This window comes from Nematolebias whitei, chromosome 18, assembly GCF_014905685.2.
Source record: "Nematolebias whitei isolate Nwh7 chromosome 18, NemWhi1, whole genome shotgun sequence".
Classification (NCBI taxonomy): Eukaryota; Metazoa; Chordata; class Actinopteri; order Cyprinodontiformes; family Rivulidae; genus Nematolebias; species Nematolebias whitei.
The window spans coordinates 30,920,014-30,946,151 of NC_056515.1; the positions used below are offsets into that span (position 1 = coordinate 30,920,014).

Genomic DNA, 26,138 nt, shown 5'->3' on the forward strand with positions numbered 1-26,138 from the left:
GATCAATTGGCAAATGATTTTAATCAGGAGGATGTTACAAAACATAATGTGGTGTATGCACATGCACGCTTTTCTGTACATGTACAAACCAAAAGTCTACATCAGTTGTCCTCAGTCCTGGTTCTCGAGGGCCACTATCCTGTATTTTTTAGATGTTTTTCTGCTTCAGCACAGCCGATGTGAATGAATGTGTGACTGACACTACTGCTGAACTTGAAGAGCTGGAAAACAACTAAAACATGCTGGATAGTGGCCTACTGGGCTGCATGTTTCTAACATATACTCCGAGTAGTCTCTTAATCTGAAACTGTTGATACTGTGCATGTAATTTCCTGTGAAGGGTATAGTAGCTGTCAACTGATCAAAAATATTAAATAGCTCAAATAAATACTGTTGATACGTTTTAATGGAAAATATCCAGATTTCAGTGGTAGTAACTAGTTTTACTCCGATAGCTTTCAAATTTAAAGTACTTTGTAATAGGAGTAAAGCACAAGCAGGTCAGTTATGAAGGCAGTAATTCGGTATGACACTGTTAATAATATAATTTATCTTCTATATAAGTAAAGGACAAATACACAGACTTGTGGATGCAGTGCGAACGCAAAGTGATCACAAACACAGGCGATGTGCTCAGAGCTGATCCAACTGCTTCCCTTGGAAAACAAAAACAAGCCCCTATAAGAACCTGTCTGCCTGAATCTTTGTCTGACTCACATAATGACCTGTCTGCTTGCTGCGCAGCCTGTCTTTACACTTAGTCGTATTTGTGCATGTCTGACTTGTTTTGACTTTTACTTGTTTGTACAGCTTGTGTGTCCTCCTGCTCCTCAGTGTCTGAATGCTTACTTGTGTTTTTCATCACTTTCCCTCTCCTCTTTCTCCTGCTGTCTTGTGATTCCAGTATATGTGCTATTTTTCATGTATTTTATGGTTATATTATAGTTTTTTGTTTTTTAGATTGTCCTTTTTTGTTGTTTTGTTACTGAATTTGTCATCTTAAAATTAGGGGTGCACCGATTTCTTAAATTTTGGGAAATCGGAAATAGGCCGATACTTGCATGAGAAACCAATTTTACATATATTTTTAATTTATTTTAACAATTGTCTGAACTTCATTTATATTTCAGAGCACAACCTCATGGCCAGTTAAAACAAGTTTGTATTGTTTCTAGGATATTGCTCAAGGGTATGTTTTTCAGTAAAATAATATTGGAAAATTGAAGGTGCATTGTGACCTTATAACACCTGACAGTGTTGCTTATAAAACAAAATCAGTATCAGCCAAAATCGGAATCGGCAGGTCAGACTTTTTAGAAATCGGTGATTGGTCAGAAAACTGCAATCGGTGCACCCCTACTTAAAATGCAACAAATGCCAAAAGATGAGTCAGATAAAATATGGTAACAAGTTTTGCACTTGAATGTGAGCTGTTATTTGATACTGAATGATATACAGAATATTATTTTCTATCAAATTTATTGACTTTTAAAAATATACTGTATTTTCTGCCGTACATGTCGCTCTGCCCTATAAGTTGCATCTATTATGCCTCACTGCTGACAGGTCACGTTTTGTTACACGTCACCTCTGACAACCCGGAAATGTTGGCCGGTGTTGTGCCAAAAATCGATTGGCTGCCAAATGGCGGCTGCGGGAGCCTGCACGGGAGGACTTAAACAAGAATTTAACAACAGTAACACTTAAAAAATTTGTTTACTCGAAATTATAATAAAGGTGTGTCTCAGTTTGACTTTTGCTTAATAAATGCACTTTGATGGTCAGATCAGCTGCATTTCAAAAGCCGATACACGGAAGTAGGAACGCGCAGAGGGACGAGTCGCTGCGCATTTCTTTGAAATTTAACAAGAAAACCACCTAAAAACAATTATTTGTTTGCTCAAAATTATTGTAAAGGTGTGCCTCAGTTTAACTTTTGCTTAATAAAAATACTTTATCAGTCAAATCGGCTGCATTTCAAAAGTATTCGCTGCCTCGGTGCTCCGGGAGCGAGCGGACAGGGAGAAAATCATGAAGGAGGAATGCTGCGCATTTCTTCGAAATTTAACAAGATAAGTCAAGTATAAGCACCTAAAACAATCATTTGTTAGCTCGAATTTATAGCAAAGGTGTGTCTCAGTTGAACTTTTACTTAATAAATGCACTTCCATGGTCAAATCTGCTTCATTTCGGCTTTGGCAAGCTGATTGTGTCATTAATAGGCTATTTTTCCTATTACATGATACAACGGCATGCCATACTGTTCGAGTGCCATCTAGCGACAGGAAATGGTAGTGTTCAATCTTTTCAGTCAGAATTCATTCAACCTTTATTTAGACAGGTAAATCCCCATTGAGCCTCGAGGACTCATTTACAAGAGACCTGATTTCAACAAAGAATGATGACAACAATGGACAACAGTGACAACAATAAACAATTATAAAAAGTCAAATTTTTTATTTATTTATTTTTTACAAATAGGATGGCTAAAAAAAAGTAACAAAAAACATCTAGATTCTAAGGCAAATGTAGAAAACTAAAAATGAAGAATGAATTAAAACTATCATTTCTCAGCCAAAAATTGGTTTATAAATATTGGAAAAATACTTAAACAAGTCGCTTTGGCGCATAAGTCGCAGGGCATGCAAATTATGCAAAAAAAAAAAAAAAAAAAAAAAAAAAACCGCGACTTATCGAGCAAAAAATACAATATATTGAACTGTGCAAAAATCTTGAGTCATTTCTTTATACTTTGCTTCAAAAGTTTTATTTTGCTTTTTAAATTCTCCTGTTCAATAGTTCTCCAGGCTTTTCAATAGTCTGTCCAAGATTTTATTTATTTTTTTGGACTTTGCCTGCTTTATCATACATTTTCTGTTCAGATTAAAAGTCTACCTGGCCCTTTGGATGCAAAGTATAAAAAAATATAGATAAAACTTTTTATTATACATCTTTTGCATTTAATCTGTGGTGGTGGGAGTTCAGATTGATGATGAATATTAATAAAAAATCTGAAAATAGGCCAGGAAACTTTCTTTGTCTCATTAGCATTGAGCTCCCTTCCCTGCATTTTGCAGTTAGTTACAATTGCGTAACTGTAGAGTTAAAACCTATTGTTGTATAGATTAATTTCTTGCATGATGTTAACTGTATGGGCAAGAATGTGATTTGAAGAAATGTTATTAGTCATGTTTTTGTTGTTCTCCCTTTCTCCTTGAAATCAAATGTGTCTCACAGTCTTGTGCTACTGTCGCCACAATTTGTGTCATTTTAGGGACATATCCTATGGAGGTTGTTAAATAAAGAAACACAATCCAGATTGTAAAAGCACAGCGTTCTCCCCAGCTTGGCATTACACCATGCTTTTTAAATTTTTTTGTTTTTGCAACAAATTTTGTGCAATATTTTTCAAATCTTTGACTTCTTTTTGTCTTCATCCTCCTTATCATTTTTTTTATACTTCCGTTTTCTTTACCCCCTTGTTCTTCTTCCAGCCTTTTAGCCCCACTGTCATCTATTTTTAGCTCCTCGTGTAGCTGGCAGAAGAGGTGCGTGAAAGCATGGGAGAGTGTCGGGATTGTGGGGGAGAAATGTGTGTGTGTGTGTTTGGGTCTCCAGCTCGCTACACCAAATTTTCCTGCACGAGGCAAACCGTGCAGTCTTCAGGAAGTCATCAGGGAAAGGATGCAAACAGTGTTGTGCTAAATCTGATGGTAATTACTACCCACCAAAGTTGCTAATTTTAGATGATGAGTAATTCAATTAAATCTCCACAACATGTGCGCTAGAAATAACTGTCAGTAATTATTCTAGCAGATATTCATTAGACCGGGCGCAGAGGTGCTGATTTGCCCGTGTAATAAAGTTGCTGTTAATTTGAGTGGGATTAAAAAATAGATTTTGGTTTATTGGGTCAAATAAAGTCTCCTACATACAAAGTCAGAGAAACAGTAATACATTTTATTTAAAATGCACTCTAGGATTTGAAAAGGATTAATCAAAAGGGGTTTTGTTCCCTCTTAAATTGCTGATGCTCTTGTCACTCGCAGAGTAATGTAACCCAGAATAAAGTTGTTTTGGCCTATAATTACAGATTCTATTTTTTTTTACTTTTGTTTGTCTCTTCTTTCAAAAGACAACAAACTTTATTAGATTTAAAAAAAAAAAGATGTCAAACAAATGTAAACACTATGCAGCTATAGTGTACACTTTGTACAGTTTTGTTTGGAATAAAAAGTATTTTTATGATGCTTGTTGCTGTAACATTATCACTGCATTGTTCCTACTATATTTCAACGGATCAGGGGAAAGTATTTTTCTAATTTTTGACCATAACAATACCACATGATGCTGAACTTGCCACCACACGTTTTTTTTTTTTTTTTTTTTTTACAAAATGCCTTAAGCATTCTGTTTTAAAATAGGAACATCTGTTGAACCAAGTTAAGCTTGAAATTATTTTATTGTTGTTTTTGAGATTGAAAAAAATCGAAGTCTCATGTGGCATTTGCAAACTTTCAATATGCATTATTAAAAATATCACTAACTTTTTCCCCTTCCTTTACTTGCACAATATACTTTAGGTCAGCTGCAAAATTACTTGCTGCATTAATCAGTTGTTGAAACCCATGTAAAAAAATAAAATAAAAACGTAATTGCATGTTTTTAATTTATTCAACATTCCTTCAAATTTCCAGTACAGCTAGTGACATTTTACAAAAATACTTTTTTGTGTATTTAAAGTATAGTAACGGCTTTATACTAGAAACGGAGCAAGGAAAATTCAGTTTTAAATTTGCAAACTGATAACAGTAACTTGATTCTTTAACATTAGGTTTACTGCATTTTACATTGGACTTTGGACTCAAAAGGCATACAGTTTTTTTTATTTTTTACAAATAAGATGACAAAAAAAGTAACAAAAAACAGCTAGGCGAATGTAGAAAACTAAAAACAGGAACATGTCTGCATTGGTCCTTGCCAGGAGTCCAACAGATTCTTAAAGCCACTTAGAGGTCAAGGTCAAGAGCTTCAGATCTTTTAATAAATGCACTATAACGATCAAATCGGCTGCATTTCAAAAATCATTTGTGGCTGCAGGAGTGCACAGAGGGACGACTCGCTGTGCATTTCTTCAAAATTTAACAAGATTAACCACCTAAAAACAATTATTTGTTTGCTCGACATTATAGTAAAGGTGTGTCTCAACTGAACTTTTCCTTAATAAATGCACTTTAACGGTCAAATCAGCTGCATTTTGCCTGGACGGCAGCAAAATGCAGCTGATTTGACGTTTGCTCCAGGAGTTCCGGAGCGAGACGAAGATGGCTTGGTATGGCAAGCAAAGTGTCTCATTAATAGCCACTTTTACCTATTTATGAGACACTTGGCTTGCCGTATTACTCGAGGGCCCTCTAGCAGCTGAAAATGGTAGTGTTCAATCCAACAATTTTCAGTGAGGTCAGCTGGACAGTTTTTTTTTTTTTGTGCTGAAACTTTTTCACCTTCCATCCAGAAGGCTTCATCAGTCAAAGAAACACAACACAAAACTGATTCTTCTCCCAAACAGCTTACTCCAAAGTGGAACAAACCAGTTATGTTGGTGCTAAGATGGTCTTTTTTGCACGCCCCCTCCTCCGGTGCCAGCCCTGTGCCTCGTCGACAGTCATGTCAAACTGGTTCAAAACCAACAAAGTCCATGCTCAATAATCCAGGTATACAATCCAACAATTTTCAGTCAGTCCATCTGGACAGTTTCTTTTTTTTTTTTTTTTTAAAGTTTCAGCACAAAAAAAGAAACTGTCCAGATGAGCCTGACTGAAAATTGTTTGATTGTATACCTGGATTATTGAGCATGGACTTTGTTGGTAGTGTTCAATATTTTCCAGGTCAGAATGAATGAAAACGATCACTTGTCAGTCTAAAATTGGTTTATAAATATGGGGAAAAGAAACATAAATACATCGTTTCGTCATATTAGTCGCAGAGCATGCAAATTTATGCAAAGAAACTGTGACTTATACAGTAAAAGTTACGGTAAATGACTATATTGTAGAAAAACATTGTCTGTCCTCACAACTTCAATGGTTTTCCAAGCTCTAGGTAGCAGTGATTGATATAAATTTTAGCTCTGTGAATTGGTTTGTTCAAATCACTGGATGATTATCAGACACTTGAAAGTTAAAAAAAAAAAGGTGTGGGAGGGATGGAGGGGGTAGAAAGCAGCCTCGTGTCTTTGCAGCTGCTCATTGGTTGGAAACACAGACTGTGGGAGGAGCCTCAGCGCTACTGTTTCTGCCGAGAGAGGCAGAGGGAGTGAGACGGTGTGTGAGAAACAGACAGCGGAGCAGAATAAATGAACACGGGGGTTCTCCCGACAGCAACAGAAGTAACTGCTGAGGTGATTTTTTTTTTTCCTGTATTTTTGTTGGAGCTACTTTTTGACAGCTATCCCACACGCAGCCTTTGTCATCTCAGTGTACAGTTTTTTTGCTGTGATTTTCCTGCGACAAACCAGAATGAAACTGACACAGATATGCAGATGGAGCAGTGATCTGAACCAAGGATAAAACCTGAAAGCAGAAGAGAAATGAAGCCTGTTCGTTCCCACAGTGTATGTGTGGAGCTCATTAAACAATAATGACTTTCCTTTGGATCCTGTGCTGGTGACTCTGTGGACTACAGATTAACAAAGCATTTCCAATCTGGAATTTGTGCAGCTGCAGCAGATGTTGAGGACATCTGAGACTTTATAGGGAATGGAGGCCGTTCAAGCCTAAGCTGGACCTAAATTCCTTCGAAATTTGCTTGTTTTTTTTCTGCCGGTACCCGGGAAATTTATTCATGTGCTCAGGAGTTTAAAAAAAGGAAAAACAATTGACTTTTCTGTTTACTGGATTTTTTTTCTTCACTGGTATTGCAATTGCCTGCATTTAGGACAATACCAGGGGACTGTTTGACCTTTATCTGCCCTCTTCATCATTGCTGTCCTTAAAATGCTTCATAAAGATATTTGTTTGGACTGAAACCACAATGCTTTCAGAGGCAGCCAGCTATCTGACAAAATAGTGGGTTTTTGGATTTATTGTTCCCTTAAAGGGCCCCTTTATATGTATCACATCCCAAGATCATGAATTCCTCCCTGGATCTGCTGAACCAAAGCTCCACTGACTCGTCCTCCTCTCCTGCTCCCTTCTGCTTACTTGAGATAAGCTATTCCCAAATTTTCACCACCTGCCTCCTTGAAGTATCAGTCATACTTCTCCTGACTGTTCTTATTATTTGTGGTAACTTGATGGTGATTTTTGTGTTTCACTGTGCCCCATTGCTTAGTCAGCACACCACCAGTGCATTCATCCAGACTATGGCATATGCAGATCTGCTGGTGGGGGTCAGCTGTTTGTTCCCCTCACTGTCGCTGCTCCATCATCTGGAGGATCTGGATCCCAAGCTCACCTGCCAGGTGTTTGGCTACATGGTGTCTGTTTTAAAGTCTGTTTCAATGGCGTCTCTGGCGTGTGTGAGTGTAGATCGCTACATTGCCATCACACGACCCTTGACATATTCCTCACTAGTGACGCCTTGTCGAGTGCGCTGCTGTATTGCGCTTATCTGGTTCTACTCGGCACTGGTGTTCCTCCCCTCTTTTTTTGGATGGGGCAAACCTGGCTATCATGGCGATGTGGTGGAGTGGTGTGCAGTGGAGTGGAGGACTAGTCCATCTTTCACGTCCTTCATTGTTGCACTGCTCTACGCCCCAGCCGCTCTCACCGTCTGCTTCACCTACGCCAACATCTTCAAGATCTGCCGACAGCACACCCGTGAGATCAGTGAGCGTCGTGCACGTTATCGACCCCAAGAGCAGCAAGGCCCAGGAACGGCAGCAGGATCTGTAGTCAAGGACACAAGCAAAGTGGAACAAGGACAGCGTCCCCACTCGTCCCACACGCACAAGCCCCAGTACCAACAATTTCATTATCAACAGTCCACGTCAACATACCCAGACAAGCGATATGCTATGGTTTTGTTTCGCATCACTAGTGTGTTTTACATCCTCTGGTTGCCCTACATTTTGTACTTTCTGCTAGAGAGCGGAGGGTTATACCACCACCCTGCAGCCTCGTTTTTTACCACATGGTTGGCAATCAGCAACAGCTTTTGCAACTGTCTCATTTACAGCCTCTCCAACTCTGCTTTCAGGAAGGGTTTGAAACGCCTCTGCTCCTTCTGTTTACAGCGCAGTGGTGGTGGCTTCGGAACGAGGAACATCAAGAAGCCTTTTGTCGGTTCTGTGGAAAAGGGTTGTGATGGGCAGGGCTATGGATATGGCCACAGGGAAATGGGAGCTGGTACAACATGTCATGTGTAGTTCAAGTGCAGAAAAACATTTGTGACAAGTTTGAGCTTTGGGCAGAAATGTCTAAAAGACTCCTTTAATTCTAGTGCTTTCTAGGAGATTGAAGAAGGCATTGTTCTGTCACTGCTGTTTTTATTGCAAATGATTCACTGTTCACAGCTGGAAAAGACAGGAATCAAAGTCAAAACCAAAGCCGCGAAGAATAAAAGGACTTATTTGTGCTTCAAAGTGCATTTATTGATCACAAACACATGGGGTACTATGTATTAGGGGCTAATTGATGAAGTACTTGCATGCGAGTAAGAAAAGGGTCTCTGTGTCCTGTATAGTAGTAAATGTTTTTGAGGTTAAACCAAATGTTAATCTCCTGGCGTTCTGTTTTTGGAACTGAATACTTAACTTATTTTGCCAAAACAACAAAATGATACAAGAAAACTCTTCTACCAAGTTTTTTGTGTTGTATGTGGAACAATGTGACCTTCGTGGTTGACAAGCTCTGTGATGAATGCAACAAAAATTAAATCCGTCTTATCAGAACAAACAGCTGCTATGATTGACTAAGATTGTACTGAGGTGATTTTTGTCATCTTACCTTGGCAGATCGGTAAATAGTTTTTGTTTTTTGGTTGTGAGATTCACGAACTGAGCAGAAAAAGAAATCTTTTAAAGCCATTTGTAGCATTTAGACACTTCTTTATGAACTCTGAGCTAAAGATTATAAATGTTGTTAAATGTTTTCAACCAATATGTGGGTTCGCACGCTGCACCTGTTATGACTCGCCTTTGGTGTACGACTGTTAAGACTGACAAAAACAAATGTAGGTTTCAGTTATTTTTTATTTTTTTTAGTCTCCAGTAATATTTTAAAAATAAAATCTTGTTTCGTTGCAGCTTTATTTTTTTAAACATGTAGCACAAATTTAATTAGGATGTCTTTTGAAGAAAAAGATATGCAAACAATATTTTAAACTATATAGATTATTGGTACATCAGAGATTATTGGTACATCATTTGATGTCTTTTGATTAAATGTAAAATTTAACTAAATTTTGAATCTTGACCTTTTAGGATTTAATACAAATAGCCATAGCAATAAAACAAAATTACATGCATAACTGTAAAATTATACTATTTGCAAAGTCTTTTAACTGAATCCAAACACTCCTGTGGTAAACTAACGTGTGGTGTGTGTAAATGTCATGAAGAGAGAACTTAGGCACCATTTTTTTGGTGATGTGTTGCATTTGTAACATGTGTGTGCACATTTACATGGTTATTTTCAACAAGCGCTTAACTCAAATTCAACATAGTCACAAACTAAACTCTATAAAAAGGTCATCATTTTGGAAGTTTCAAGACATTTGTTAAATTATATGCAGACTTGTTTGGCTTTTCATCTCTTGTCTATAGTTAAGTGCCAAAGGAAGATCATAATCATGAATTAAAAGTATGTATTTCCTTAAAAATTTCCCATAGTCATATTTGATAAGTGTTTTTTTTATACAGAAGTTATGTGAAGTGTCCATTGCACTGTTAAGGATTAGTGAAGCCTTATGTGCATGATTGTTTCTTTTAGTGTTTTGTATAGTTGCCTTAATTTAGGGGAAAACATCATAAATTGAACTGTTAATGTTTTTTTTCCTTAAACGTCAAGCGAGGGCTCAGTTAACAGGCGCACGACTGTTTTTAAAAGGTGCAGGCTGACAGCTGAATAAAAATAAGTCAGCAAGAAGCTACTTTATTCTACATTCACATTGGAATACTCTTTAAACTAGGGATGCACGATCTGGGATTTTTGGCCGATATGTTGAAACTTATTTGGCCGATACCAATACCGATATTTTTCCCCCTAGACCTACTTACAGAGACTACATAGCTTCCTCTGCTGTGGAATAAAAACACATTATTCTGCATGTTTTTTGTCATTTTGGCCTGCTACCAAATGCAGATGCCAAAAAGGGGGCTGAAAATGATGCAACACTATATAAATATATAATACATATATAAGAAAAACAGCACCTTTTATATCTGTGAGTTATTTTGATGGAATGGCGTATGTCCGATATTTAACTTTATTGCTAATATTGGCCGATACCGATAAATGCCGATAATATTGTGCATCCCTACTTTAAACACTTTTTTTCTGAAAATAAATTAATCAGCGTTTAATCCTCTTTATAAGTTCATACAATGCAGTAATCATTCCTCTAGTAACAAAAATGATATTTGTTTGTTCTTGTGCGCTTGGAGTACACAAGTGTTGCTGTTATGCTCAGATTTAACCAACATCTGACTGTTCACTGTGCTCTGCTCTCTGTTGTTGTGAGTTTATACAGTTTATGACTACAGTATCGTTTGATAAAAGTATTTTTAACATTCAGCTGCCATTTGTAAGTCTTTGTCAAATATTGTAATCTTTTTATTGGGACCTTAATCTCTTCCACTATCTGAAGAATTGTTTACAAAGATGCCAGATTGGATTTGTGATTATCAGAGTAAACTTTTTATTTTTATTTTTTTTTCCCACATTTCTTTCTCTTGTGAATTGATAAATGTTGTGCTGTCTGCGTAGCTCTCACAGCATACTTTCCAACAAGGTAGTTTTTTTTTAATTTTACAAATACATTTATATTCCTGCCATGAGCAACGTCCTTGCAGTTTGGAGGAACAGCTGATGTTAACTTTAAGTTAAAACTGAAAACCCGTTTTGTGTCATTGTAGGTATTTGTACAGATTTTTTACAACAGTGTAGATTCAAACAAAGTGTAAAAAGTTCAGATGCCAAAAAAAAGCTCAATTTAGTGATCAAATGATGGAACTGACTAGTGGCTGTGAGGAAATTCATTGCCATGTTGGTTAAAACGAAGTGAAGATGAAATGCTAATATGAGAGCTGGTATACAAAAGTGTTTTATGCTGAAATGTCATTTTATTGTAGAAGCAAGATTGTTTGTGGTGGGCAAACTGAGTAAGCGCCGCATTTAGGAATGAATAGAATCACGAAGCCACTGACACGTGAAATTATATTTAGCATAAAAATATTAATATAGTGGGATGTAAATTCAAAGATCAAAGTTTCTTAACTTCCATACCTACTCATTTTTTTGCATTTCCACAATAGCTAAAGTTTCTTTTGAATTCAAAGCTTGAAATGATTGCAGGCTTTGCAGAAAATGTGTTGATTCGCTGCCATTTTGGTTTCTTTCCAGTTCTTTTCTTCAATTGGAAGACTTTAGGTGCATCTGAAACAGATGTAAAGGAGCTGCACATGACTGAAAGTGTAGTTCCTAGCTTATTTTTTCATGTTAAGTTATTTAAGTTATTGCTTTAAGCTGTTTAATTGTTACTTTTTTTGTGTGCCACGGGATAATAGCAAATGAAACACTGTCTAAAAAAACGTAGTTGTCTTTAAATGCCAAAGATCTGATCAGATTTTTAACCAAAAATATTTTGTGAATCTGTCACGATGGTCAAATAACAAGAGGCTGGATTGTAAGTCAAGGTATAAATATTAGAAGTTTTGATCACAAATGTTTCTTTGTCAATAATTTCTGACCAGTTTGAGTTCGAGCACATATCACACGAGACAAAACTGTCCATTTGAACTAAACCTTGGTCCAAAAACATTCCTAATAAAATATCCTCTCTCTATATTTAGTTATTTCACAATAAATGCAGAGAATTTGCTTAGCAAACAGCGAGGCCTTGTACGTTTGAGACTTCTGAAAAGAAAGCCAAACATGGAGAGCTACTGATGTGAAGGGCACGTTAGATTTTTATTTCTTTTTACAGACTGTGAATGTTAATCTGAAAAGGTCAGACTTGTTTAATTATGCTGTTTATGAAAGTGAACGAGACTTCTGATTACATGGCACTTTGTAACCAACCTGCCTGTGGTGTATCTGTGCTGAACAAATAAATGTCATTGTATCTCAGTGTGTAAAAATGATCTTGAATAATTTTCGTTATGATGCCCTTGATGTTTAGATACTGCTTGTTTGTGTGCGTGAATGGGTGCCAAGAGAAGAAAACAAAAAGAATATCAAGTCCTTGTTGAATCTTCAGATAAAAGTAAATATTTTCAGGTTAGCTTTTTGTAAATACATTATTATATCACATTTGTACCAATTAAAATGTCAGAGGAAGCTGTTGGGGATGTTATACTTTGTTTCACTGTATTATAATTTTAAATTAAACTATCTTTTGACATTTCTGTTTTGATTACTCATTTTGTTTGTTGTGCTAAAAGAGTATTATTGCTCAAGTGGTACAAAAAGTATGGCAAATATTAGGTTTTACTGAGGATGATGCAAAGGTGAGTAAAGCAGTGTTGGTTACTTTTGCTTACGTTGATAACAAATGATTTTAAAGCAAAGCTGAGGACTTAAACTACCGTATTTTCCACCGTACACGTCGCACCGCCGTATAAATCAGTTCAAAAATGTCTAATAACGTGGAAAAACATAAATAAGTCGCTTCGCCGTATAAGTCGCATCTGTTATGCGTCACCACTGACCACCCGGAAAAAATCGATTGGCTGCCAAATGGCGGCCGTGGGAGCATGCACGGGAGGACTTTAACAAGAATTTAACAAGATTAATACTTATAATAGATACATTATATACATTATAGTAAAGGTGTGTCTCAGTTGAACTTTTCCTTAGTAAATGCACTTTAACGGTCAAATTAGCTGCATTTCACCTTGGTGGCGCGGCGAAATGCAGCAGATTTGACGTTTGCTCCAGGAGTTACGGAGCGAGACGAAGGTGGCTTGCCAGGTGCCTTATTATTAGCCACTTTTACCTATTAATGACACACTTGGCTTGCCATATTACTCAAGGGTCCTCTAGTGGCTGCAAATGGTAGTATTCAATATTTTTCATGTCAAAATGAATGAAATTTTCAGCTCTTAGCCAAAAATTGGATTATAAATATGGGGGAAATAAACGTATATTAGTCGCTTCAGTGTATAAATCACAAGATTTGCAAATTTATGCAAAAAGGTGAGACTTATACAGAGAAAAATACAGTAAATAAACTAAATGGTGTATGTTTTATAATTACTGTCATTTCATACTTGTTTTTAATTTAAATTTAATTGTGTCAAAAGATCAACATAAACGAGTTTGTTTGGGCATGGGAGTTAGTTTTGTTGGAGGCCTGATACGTGCCATTTTGATATTTTGGTAGCGTTTTCTATGTGCATAGATGGAAAAAAAATCAGATTTGTGTTGAGTCAGGAAATCAGGAGCAGCAATAGAGGGACAGCTCTTTTCTTGCAGACGCCCGTCTCTGCTGTTATCTTTTATTTTTTACTTAGATACACAAAATTCCCAAACCTACAGCTTTACCATTCATAGTGTACTCCCTGAGAAGTGGTTATGTTAGAACTTCATGTTTTGTCCTGAGACTTTTCTCACATGAGAAGAAGGTTTTTGGTTTCTCATCTTGTTCTTTGTCACTGACTGCAAACGATTCTTTAACAGAACCAGTAAGTGTTGTGGCTTTTTGCTGTCAAATGTGTTACTTTATCGACTCTTCGTGGTTGACTTGTGGCTATTTGAGGTCAGGGGCTCATCAATAAAATTAAACATTTTCGTCATTTGGATTAAATTTTCTTTGTTTATCAAAGCCTCTGGTTTCAGCACCAATAGCATGAGGTGCAGAATATGTTTTGCCTTTTCCTCTCACGCGACACTCATTGCAAATTGCTGTTTAACTGAACAGACAGCTGGACAAAGTGGAAGCTAATTGACCATTATGTTGGAGGTCTTTGTTCATTCTCTCAGCACTTCAGATAAGTATGGCTAAGTGGTGCTTGCATAAACACGGATTGTTATCTTTTACTGAGAAGCCAAGTGTAATTTACTCATCACGGTGGAATAAGTATCTTCATGCGTGTGCACGCAACAATGTCTTTTGTGTGATAAATGTCTGGATTAAGCATGAACTAAAACTTGAATCTGATTTAGTTTTTAGTTGCGTTGCAGTTTCAGTTGAAGCTTTTCCTTATAAATGGCAGAATGGATGATTTTGTTTTTAAAATTAATTGACAATAATCGCTTACTTATTATTGATCGTTTGATTTGGTTGTCCTAAAATACTGTAAATCATTTCCATAACATTGACCATATAACAGAGGGACTGACAAGTTTAGCTCAAATGTGATCACACTTTGGTGGATGCTCACAACGCAACATTTAAGCCCCTTTTCACTTTGCGGGTCCTCTATTTGACTGCAGCCATTTGTTGTGTGTTATTTGACCACAATAGATGGGGGGGGGGGGGGGCACATTAGATGTGATAAGCACATGCACAGGTGATGCAGGACATCTGATTTGGGTGGTGGGATGAACGCACGGCTTATACCGTTTTACCAACGCAGTTTTCTTGCATTTTAATAAGTTATAAATTGCTCTGGCCACATTTAATTCATTATTGTCAAGTTTAAAATGCCTGGAATAAATAGAAAGTGTAGTCAGACGCCAAGAAGAACCTTGGAATAATGATCAAATTGTGTCAAAAGCAGTTTGACTCAGATGAGCGACTTGCTATCAGATGTGGAAAGAGTACTGAAAATTTGTACTCAAGTATAAGTACTGTTACACTGCTTAAATCGTACTCGGTTACAAATAAAAGTAATAGTGATATAAAAAAAACTTAAGCAAAAGTACAAAGTACTCTTCTCAAAAACTACTCGGAGTATTAATTACTTTTTAACCAATTTGTTTTATTGTGTTGTCAATAGAAGACATTCAGTTCAGTTTACTGTATATAACAGCTACATTCAAAGTACATTTCTCAGACGTTCAGAAGCTCCGTCTTATTTTAGTACCAGTCAAACCGATAGCAGTGACAATATCCAAGATCTTTGCATACTTAGCCAAACTAATAACCCACACATACAAACAATAAAAAAGCAACATCATACAGGTAGTTGTAAAACCTCGTATACCACAATATGTTTTTTGTGATTAGATGCTTAAGTCTTGAAGCTGCTATCACCATAGAGATCAAACAAAGTTTGAATCTGGACACTGTCTCCTTTTCACCCTGAGTACATGAAACATCCCTCCAGGTACGGCCACAGGCACTCGTCCTCAGCCTTTACCTCATCATTTTCTCTGTTGACAGTGTTGTCCTCCGTCTCCATTTTGGCTTTTTCTCCAAATCTTCAGTCCATAAATGACTCTACTCTATGGAGTTGTCCTTTGCTTACGTCATAGGTCCTTTGCTTACGTCATAGGTAGTTGGCGTGTTGGCAATCTGAGAGCCTTGTTGACTACAAAGATGTAGATGAACAGTTTCTTTTTTTTTAAAGAAAGTCTTAAGACCAGTCTTAAACTGGACAACGTGTCAGCCTCAGGGACAGAAACTGGAAGTTGGTCCCACAAAAGAGGAGCCTGATAACTGAAAGATCTTCCTCTCGTTCTGCTTTTGGAAACTCTAGGAACTGCGAGCAGTCTGAGAGCAAAGTACTCTGTTGGTAAAATATTGAACAATAAGATTTGTAATATAAGATGGAGGTAGGTTGTTGAGAGCTTTGTAGGTTAGAAGTTAGATTTTGAATTCAGTTCTGGAATTGACAGGGAGCCAGTGGAGAGAAGCTTAAACTGGAGAGATATGATCTCTCCCACTAACTCCAGTTAAGACTTCGGCAGCAGCATTTTGGATCAACTGAAGAGTTTTTAAAGAAGTATTTGGACATCCAGATAATAAACCATTGCAATAGTCCAGTCTAGATGTGACGAATGCATGAACCAGTTTTTCTGCATCATTTTTGAAGAGGGATACTGTACACAAACAGAATTATACTTTCACTGATTACCACCTTGAAATCCTTTGTACATTTTACTCATTCACTATATCACACCCTTGCGCTGCAATGCTGGCTTCCCCTTGTACACATCAGTCAATATCAGCTCTGTGACTACAGCCCTTGTCAACTTGATTCCGTCATTATTTCTTGAGTACCTTGCACATGAGACCAAAGTGAGAAGAGTGCTTTTCATGTTCTTTTTGAAAGTACAGGGTGATAGTCTAGTCTCTTACCTTACCCATCCTAGTTAACTTCTTCCCCTAAACTCTTACAATACTTAAACATTACTTTTGGTCTAGCTACAACCCTAAAACAAACTCTTAAATGTTTCTCAATTTGACTCAAGATCTAATCCACAAACTTCAAACCTCACAAGGAGCTATATACAGGGGAACTCATGAAAACAAATAACGTTGTACAGGGTGCGGTGTAGGATGTGGATCAAACCACTGTTGCTAGTCTGTGATCACAAGTAGCTTGCTTTGTTTTACAAGTTTGTCTGCATTTTTTTTTTCTTCCTAATACTAACAGTATGTTTGGCTCATTCTCTTCTTTTGTGTAAATTGGAACAGAAGCTCCTGAACAAGAAGGGTGTAGAAGTAACTTCATGGGTACTGTAACAAAAACCAAGAATGTATTATTAGCAATAACGCATTGGAGAGATGGGAAATTAATAAGCGACTCAAAGTAGAGACTGTGGTAGTGCAGATGGTGTTGCTGATATGATTTTTGAGTCCTTGAATTTGGATTTATGTTTTTGGGTGTTTCAGGAAGTGGAAAAAAAAAAATCCAAGGAACCTTTTGAATCCTTGCTGTATAGTAAGCATTTCCTTTATGATTCAATTGAATTTTTGAACAGAGTTTTATATTAAAAAAAAGTTTTCAACTCTAGGCCAATTTATGGTGTTGGATATCAGCATGCCTGGGGCTTCACCCTTGCCTGCCACCTGGCTTGCACAGCACCAGACCTTGATCAAACTCCTGGAAAGTGGTGTGCTCGTGGGGCGGTGGTTTCCTATATTTTATTCTGGCTGTCCCGACAAGAGCCAAGGCTCGACAGCCAGACCCTCACTGATCAGGCTCCAGCTCTAGCTCCAGAAGGTGACACAGGTTTTCCTGTTCTGTTTGAGGATGCCCTTTTTAAAATCTGGTCCTCCTTCTTTAAGGTCATCAAATTGCTCTTAGTCTGACCCCTCCCTTGAGGTCAGTTTGTCGTTGGAGATCATGCCACAGGCTAACACTCCAGACAGCACAGCCCCAGGGCTCATAGGTACACTCTAACCTCTCTACAAGGTGGTAATTCTGTGTAAGAGTTGATCTGTTGCTTCCATGACATCACACCGCAATGCAAGTTTTTAATCCCAGACTGTTGTGTTAATATGACCTGATATGTTCCCAACACAGATTTCCTCCAAATGTATGTTTAAATGCATATTTTATTTCTTGTCTTAGAATAGGGAACATTACTTATTTAAAATGTATTTCTACAACAACAACAAAAATCACTGAAAATCAATGCTGAAATGAGCAGTGATTAATCTTTGAAAAGCAAGGCTAGTCTTTACTGAAGTATTCACTGATCTGAACATATGATGTTTCCTCTGTTTGGTGCTTTGTTATCCCAGGTGAGACATATTGATATTAGGCTTCCCCAGACGTGCTGTCTACAGTCAAAATGATCAAAAATGGACAAAAAAATACAATTATAATTGGGGTTGTGTCAATAGTTTTAAGTTCCAATTTTGAAGCTCTTCTGCATGAACTCACTTGAAAATATAGGTTTTTGAACAAGTTTATATGAACTTAAAAGAAGAAAACAGAGCTGAATGGCAGACTGTAAAATGTGTGTTTAAAAAAGAGGTAAACTTGACAGGTTAAGCACAAGAGTAGGAGTCAGGTCTGAAAAGGATTGAAAGCAGATAAACAGTATCTGAAAGTTATGTCTTTAAGAAATGGAATAAAACCTGACAGGACTTCAGAGATCCTTCATCTGATCATCTGCTGCATGTCAAGCTTTAAACTAATATCTCTTTGGGATTCCCCTTGTTGGAACTGAAATGTGTGTCGTACAATTATCTGTTGTTGATAGATTCATTTAAAAAATGTGAATAAATACCATACCACTTTATTTATAAAGCACTTTAAACAGCACCATGGCCAACCAAAGTGCTGTACAGAAAAAACAAAACAAGCAAAGGACACGGGATAAAATGCATTGATCCAAATATAATAAAGATAAGAACTAAATGACTAACATTATGGAATACAGACAAGTTAGAATCAGCTCGCACAGTGTCAAAAGCCAGGTAATAAAAGTGAATTTTTAAACGAGACTTAAAAACGATGAGAGAGGGAGCCTGCCTGATATGCAGTGGTGAGTCATTCCACAGTTTTGGACCTGCAACAGAGAAAGGCCTGTCACCTCTGAGTTTAAAACGAGTTCCTGGAACCAATAAATGCATCTGATCTGCTGACCTCAGAGCGTTAGGGGACATATGGCTGCAGCAGATCAGTGAGATAAGAGTAAGTAATAAGAGAAACGAATAAATTGCATCATTGTAATGGGATGCATGTGACTAAAGTGCTTTAAGATCAGATGTATAATAGTTTCTGTTTACATAATGCAGGGTCATTTATAATGTTTGGACTTTTCCATGTCTGCTTGATTCATAGATCAGAATTAAGTAGCTTAAGAAACAAAACATTTCTCTTAATACTGGACTAAAAATGAATGAAAAAGCAGTCCAAGGTCAAAGAAAAACTTTTTTGAGAAAACCATCAAATGTCAAGAAGACTCCTTTTAAACATTATAAGAAAGTCAGACTCCTTAAAATCTTCTTAACCCATATTTGTTGTATGAATTCTTAAGACTGGACAAGCATTGTATTAAAATATATAATCACAATGAGTTGTGGTTAAAAAATAAATAAATAAATAAATAAATAAATAAATATATATATATATATATATATATATATATATATATTATATATATATATATATATATATATATAATGGTTTCTATCCAATGCCAATGCTGCTTTTGTTAATATTTAGGAAATCCAACCATTGTTGCCTCTTCGGTAATACTGGGGCATTTTACTTTATTGAAAACCTTCCTAAACCAAAAAAAAAGTACTATTTTATTAGACTCATAGTGTAATGCAGGACAATCTAGTTGGATGTTATTCCCATTCCTCAATTGACACCATTCTCTACAAATAAACTAAACCACAGATTTTTAGAAGAATGAGATTCAGTGTGTACAGCATAACTACCATTGACGTTAGAGAGCAACAAAATATGCAGAAAGCATTTCTTCTGTATAAATATTGATTTACACCAAGACGCATCAGCTGCTGCTGCAACTCAGGTTGTTGAAGCTGATGGTAAAAAAACAAACGGTTTCTGATCAGCCTGGTGTTTCTCAAAAAGACTGTTTAGCCACTGGAAATAATTTTTTATCAAGACATTTTAATCTCTTAGAAACAGGTCATTGGTTCACTTTCTCAGGGGATAATGCACACTTGATGATTTGTAGAAGCCGAGGCATCTTTGTTTTATATAACGTACAAGAACCTTTTCCCATATTTCCTTTCGTTAGTTTTACTGATGGTCGTATGAACTTGGAAACACATACTGTGTTTGATGTTTAAAATGGATTCAAATTCAAACTGGAATTAACCAAGTCAGAGTTTTAGGGAGACGCAGAGCTGTGAATGGTTTGTACGACAGAAGGACATGCTGTGCCTCTAGTTTTATTTCCAACCCCACGTTGTACGTCTCTACAATGTGTGTGGGGACGATATTCAGTAAAACGCAGAAAACTGCTTGCTGTTAGCAAAGTCTATTTTCTTGGATGCACAAAAATAAAATGGAACTCCTTGATCTTTTTTTTGTCTCAACGTTTTATCCTCCTCCCTTTACTCAGTGTGGCTACTTTTCTTTCCTCCTAGGAATCCCCCCAGGACAGTGCAATCACCAGAGACATTAACAGGACATTCCCGGCTCATGACTACTTCAAAGACACTGGAGGAGATGGGCAAGATTCACTTTACAAAATCTGCAAGGTGGGACTCCCAACACACACGGAGGTGGTTTATTTTTCTGTGAAGTCAACGCTGCAAACTATGCAGAGTCATAACAGCGACTTCACGTAGCGCACAAATCTGCAGCTACCACGCTAAATGAGGTGTAAACCGTTTTGAATCACATCTCCAAAAACAAATCAGCAGCCCTCTTTCCTCAGCTTTGTTCCACACCGACTATTATACTTAAATTTATTAAACTATTTTATGAATCTCGTTACAAGACATCTGTTTCATTTACAGACTTAAAAAGTGAGTAAGCACACCTAAAACAATAGTATTTTAGTTTGTACATAAAGTTAAAAGCTACATATTGTACAAACCCCTGTAGAAGATGAACAGAAATCAAACTACCGTAATTTCCAGACTATTGAGTGCACCTGAATATAAGCCGCGCCTACTAAATAAAAAAAGAAAAAAGTTTTGTACACATATAGGCTGCGCTTGTGTCCACATTGTAACGAGATATTTACAGAGACATATTTTTTTAAACGCTTAATAAAATTCTGTAGCGTGGCAGCACAGCTACAAAGAGAGATGTGCAGCTCTTGTTGTAGATCAAGAATGAACCACGAGATGACATTTCATAGGCTTTATTTTACTTTTCAACACACACAGACAGAGTGGACCCCACAGGTCTTCATGACAACTACCTCCATCACTCATGGTTACTCTACTGAATGGCCTAACACATAATGAACACATAAACTAAGCTAACAAGAACAGGCTAATCACTAAAAGAGCAATGCTAAACCAATAACTGAAATGATTAACAGCAAATTCTACCCACAATCCTCTCTGAGGCCATGTGACTTGACAGTCAGCCATAGCAGAATGCTACAATATTTACTGGTAACATACTAGTACACAAATGGGTACAGTGAATGTTTTTTTTCTCAACAGTGCCTGTAACTGTGATTCGGGATTTGTTCACGAGTGAGGGAAGAATGGAACATGAGATTGACAGATTGGTGCAGCGTCTGCAGTATTGCAGACTCTGTACCGGTCTGTTGTGGTGAAGAGAGAGCTGGGCTGTAAAACAAAGCTCTCTGTTTACTGGTCGGTCTACGTTCCTACCCTCACCTATGGTCACGAGCTCTGGGTAGTGACCGAAAGAATGAGATCGTGGATACAGGCGGTTGAAATGAGTTTCCTCTGCAGGGTAGCTGGACTCTCCTTTAGTGATAGGGTGAGAAGTTCAGTTATCCGGGAGAGACTCAGAGTAGAACCACTGCTCCTCCACATCGAGAGGAGCCAGTTGAGGTGTTTTGGGCATATGGTAAAGATGCTCCCTGGGCGCCTCCCTAGGGAGGTGCTTCGGGTATGTCCGACTGGGAGGAGACCCCCGGGAAGACCCCGGCCACGCTAGAGAGACTGTCTCTCGGTTGGCCTGGGAACGCCTTGGGGTTCCCACAGAAGAGCTGCAAGAGGTGACTGTGGAAAGATGTCTGGGCCTCCCTGGCTAAAATAAATAAAAAAATTACAGTAGCCTACCAGGAAACTGATGGCTGTCTTCATCTTCTTCCTGTGCACTGTGCCCCCCATCCCTGGGAACACAACAGGGAGGAGAGGAAACAACCCCCCTGCCCCCCGAAACCAAGTTTCATTGGTCCACTGTGACCAGTCTGCTCATTTCATTGGTCAGATTAATTTAGTCACAAAGATCCACCCCCAAAGAGAGAGACATGTATTGGGCAGCTCTGTGAGCGCCCAGGTGTGACGAGGCTAAATGTTTTGGTGGCATGAAGATCGTTGGCCTGTAAAAAAAAAAAAAAAGAAAATCCTTAAATTAGCCGCAGTGTTCAAAGCCTGTGAAAAAAGTAGTGGCTTATAGTCCGGAAATTACGGTATTTGGCTTATCTCATTTGTGAGATATTATCAATACAATTACTCTGTTTAAACATCCTGATGCATGCTCAATAATCCAGGTAGAAAAATCTAAAAAAGTTAAATCTGGTCCTCTGGACATTCAAACAAACAAAACAAAAAAAAGCACAACAAAATTAAAAAACAGCACCTGAGACTGAAGAAGTCTTTCGGATGAAAGACGAAACGCTTCTACAATTTTTTTGTTTTGTCTTTTTGAATGTCCATAGGACCAGATTTAACTTTTTTAGATACGTTGTTTAAAGTAGGGGTTTATTTATTTATTTATTTTTTTTGCTATAACCTGCATTCACAGTCTTGACATTTAAAAAAAAAAATTGCATCTATAAAACTCTGTGCTTTAACTTATTTTCTTGGATGCACAAAAATAAAAATATGATCTTGATTTTTTATTTTTTTTGTCTCTGCCACATTCTATCCACCTTTCTTTACTCGGCATATCTACTTTTTATAAACGGGTGGGATAAAAAAAAAATTAGTTTTATTTTAAATGAAATATGCAGAAATAGTGGCTTTATTTGCATAAGAGAGTCATAAACGCACTCAAAACCAAATCTAGAAGATGAATCAGAAAAACAAATGAGTAAAAGAAAATAAAAATTTTAAGATATTAGTGAACTGATATACCTTTAGATGTATATAATTGTTTAGATTTGTAACAAATTACCCAATATAATTGTATAAAAGTAGATTTTATTGCCAAAAACAACTGGTAAGAAGGCAACTGCTTCCAGATTGTTAGTCGAGCAGCAGCGAGGGTTGTCAGTGCGACGCACGAAAGGATTAATTAACTCTGCCACTCTCTGCCTGTTCGGTTCAGTGGGTTCACAATTTAACAGAAGAGCAAAACAAGTTTCTATCAGAACACAAGACCCAGCAAAAACCACGCAGTCGTGTTGGAATGACTAACTGCAAACTAACTTACAACCGGTCATAAAATATTTTGATCTTCAAATGTCAATGAGAACAAAAACACATTTCTGATCCTGAATTTACAATGAAAACGTATATTTGTTTAATGGTTTCTGGATGGACCAACGGCTGTTTTTTTCCCCCCAGTTTTCAGTTTCATTAAATTTATTATGGATAAATCTTGTGAGGGCATTCATCTCTTCTCTGACAAGCAGCTCCTCAGGTGTATTTGAATAATTCACAGGCTTTTCCTGTGCGTACGGATTGATCCACACTCAGCTTGACTTCCACTTATTATTTGTGTTTCTAGTTCAGTGGGACACGTTGGTCCTCTCGCATAATTACTTCTCTTTGAAAATACTAACTTTTCTCTTTATTTTATTATCGTTTGAAGTTTTTTTTTGTGTGTTTTTTTCAAGCACATTTTAAATTAAAAACTTCCACAGAAAAAATGTGAAATATAAAAATGCTGCAAAATGCAAGTGCTTTGTCACTTTTTACAACACAAATGTTTGATTTCTGTGTTGATGAGCAGACAATAAGTAAGCATTTAACTGTTTTAAGGAGGGATGCACAATATTGGATTTTTGGCCGATATGCTAAAACTTATTTGGCTGATAACCAATATTTTATATACTTTCATTGTCAGAACATAGCCCTCTTATTTAGGCTTATTTGCTACAACAATTGTGTAACAGTTGTAAGAGCTGGTGACATATATTCAGTAACAGCCATATGATATGCACTTTTACTTATATTAATTGAAAAGTGTTAAATGTTATTTATTAGCATTAGTCACCTTTGATGCTGTCTCACTTGTGGAGGCTTGTTCCGAGTTCCTAGCTGCAGTGTAGGATCCTCTGCACTCTTGTGCATGAAGGACAGCCTTTTTAAGTTCAAAGTTTTTGTCTATCCATTGTGCTGTAAGACTAATCATGCTAACGGTGCTAACACGACGTCCAAATGTCTGTGGTAAAACTCACCCAAGTGCTATCAGCTATTAGCTTCTCAATGACGTCGGAAATGACGGCTTGTAACTCGGATAAGGCAACGTTGGAAAAATATCTCCAACTGGGGGCGATGTAGCGAGGCTCAATGTAGTCCAAAAATCTTCGGAATCCAATATCCTCAAGGAAAAAAACCTTCCACACCGCCGACATTTTGAATTTTCCTCTCCACCGTGAGATCAGGTAGACCCGCGTGACGTCACCACGTTGTGCTGCCGCTGCAGGTGACCTTGTCATACAAAAACGGCGTCTTTTATATCGGAGAGTTATTTTGATAGAATGGTCGATGTTCAATATTGAACTTTAACGCTAATATCGACCGATACCATGTCGATAATATTGTGCATTCCTAGTTTTAAAGGTTTTTACTTTAGGCTCAATCAAAATCTGAATGCAGCACTACAACTTAATTTATTGATTTAAACTACTGTATTTTCTGGTGTATAAGTCGCAGGTTTTTTTTTTTACCTAGATTTGTCAGGCCTGCGACTTGTATACATTTTTCCCCCCATATTCATAAGCAATTTTTGACTGACGCTTTTAATTTCTAAGAACTGCGGCAGCGAGTCCTCCCATATGCGCTCGCTTCACTCAGCTGGTGCAGGCGGAGGAACGCTGGAGAGCTAGCTGCTCCGGCTGAGATGGATGGATGCTGCCCAGGCGAAATGAAGCTGTTTTGAACATTAAATAAATACATAATAAATGCGACTTATACGCCAAAGGGACTTATTTATGTTTTTTTTCCTCTTCACGATGCCTTTTTTGACTGATGCAACTTGTACGCCGGAAAATACGATAGTTAATTTGTTAAGCCCTGGTCAGGTTTTCCAAAAAGAGCCATGAAAAGAGTGCATACACATCTTCAACTCTTTAACTTTTTTCTTATATTTTTGTGTAAACTCTTCTAACTGTACACCTGTTGTTATTCTCCTTCAGGCCTATTCTGTTTATGATCAGGAGATTGGTTACTGCCAGGGACAGTCCTTCCTGGCTGCGGTGCTGCTACTACACGTGAGTTCACATCACAGAAGGGCCCAGAAAAACCTTCTGAACCGTGTCCAGAACCGAGACGGCTTGTTTGTGTTTTCATTCATCATCTTCTCAGACTGTAACAGCTCTGGGAGGTTAGCTCGGATTGTTTTAGGTCTAAATTCTTCAGCACCTAGATTTCAGATAAGATGCTCTCTTGAGAAATACAGTTTGATTTGTAAATGCATCTATGTCTTTAAGTTTCAGTTTGCTGCCTCTTATCCAACTACTCAAGTGTAGAGACTAACACTGCCATCTAGTGGAGGAACAAAGGTTTTTAGTTGTAATAACTTGTAAAGTTTTAAAAATAAAATGACACAGTTTGCTGAAAGTCTTTGCTGTCTTCAGATGCCAGAGGAGCAAGCTTTCAGTGTTTTGGTGAAGATCATGTTCGATTACGGGCTCAGGGACCTTTTCAAACAGAACTTTGAAGATCTGCACTGCAAATTCTTTCAACTTGAAAGACTCATGCAGGTTTGTGTGTTACATTTGCACGTCTCTGGTGCTGAGTCGTACGCTTTTATTAGACGGTTGTGTTTACCAGGCTGTTGGTCGGCTGCTGGATCCTCCCCGCTCGTTTTTGTCGTCCTGCGTTTTTATTTTCCACGTGCTCCTCCTGTTTTTCTGTACTTGCATGTCCTTTAGATTTTGTTTATTTAGCCATGTTTGTCTTTTTAGGAGTATATACCTGATTTGTACAACCACTTCCTGAATGTGGGTCTGGAGGCCCATATGTATGCTTCTCAGTGGTTCTTGACCCTCTTCACAGCCAAGTTTCCTCTTTACATGGTCTTCCATATAATCGACCTGCTACTGTGTGAGGTTGGTCATTAAAATTACGTTTTATAGCAAGTATTTCATACAATTTAGATAAGACTGTTACACCTCTACAGTCCTTTTTTTGTTAAAAGCAACCTTTATTTGGTTTTGCTTCTATGTGCACATTTAAACTGACAAAATATCCTTTAAATAATGTTGTCTTGTTTACTTTGGCGTCTGGTTTGATATAAGTGGTTAGTGGACTGTAAAAATTGTATTTAA

The 26,138-nt window shown here is 37.4% G+C and overlaps 2 protein-coding genes across 2 annotated transcripts in view; both read left to right on the forward strand.

The window, feature by feature from the left end:
- LOC119424660 (rab GTPase-activating protein 1) overlaps window positions 1–26,138 on the forward strand; it is a 68,477-nt gene that overhangs the window by 23,554 nt on the left and 18,785 nt on the right. Inside the window, exons 14-17 of the mRNA XM_037692150.1 lie at window positions 20,131–20,244; window positions 25,005–25,079; window positions 25,446–25,571; window positions 25,776–25,919. Of these exons, the coding sequence (XP_037548078.1) occupies window positions 20,131–20,244; window positions 25,005–25,079; window positions 25,446–25,571; window positions 25,776–25,919 (459 nt within the window). The remainder of the gene's footprint in view (window positions 1–20,130; window positions 20,245–25,004; window positions 25,080–25,445; window positions 25,572–25,775; window positions 25,920–26,138) is intronic.
- Window positions 7,130–8,368, forward strand: LOC119424661 (probable G-protein coupled receptor 21). Its single transcript, XM_037692151.1, has one exon. It carries the CDS (start codon window positions 7,130–7,132, stop codon window positions 8,366–8,368), a length of 1,239 nt encoding a protein of 412 aa, XP_037548079.1.

Excerpts from the sequence above, each read along its gene's own strand:
- LOC119424661 (XM_037692151.1), top strand. The coding sequence starts at position 7,130 with ATGAATTCCTCCCTGGATCTGCTGAACCAAAGCTCCACTGACTCGTCC.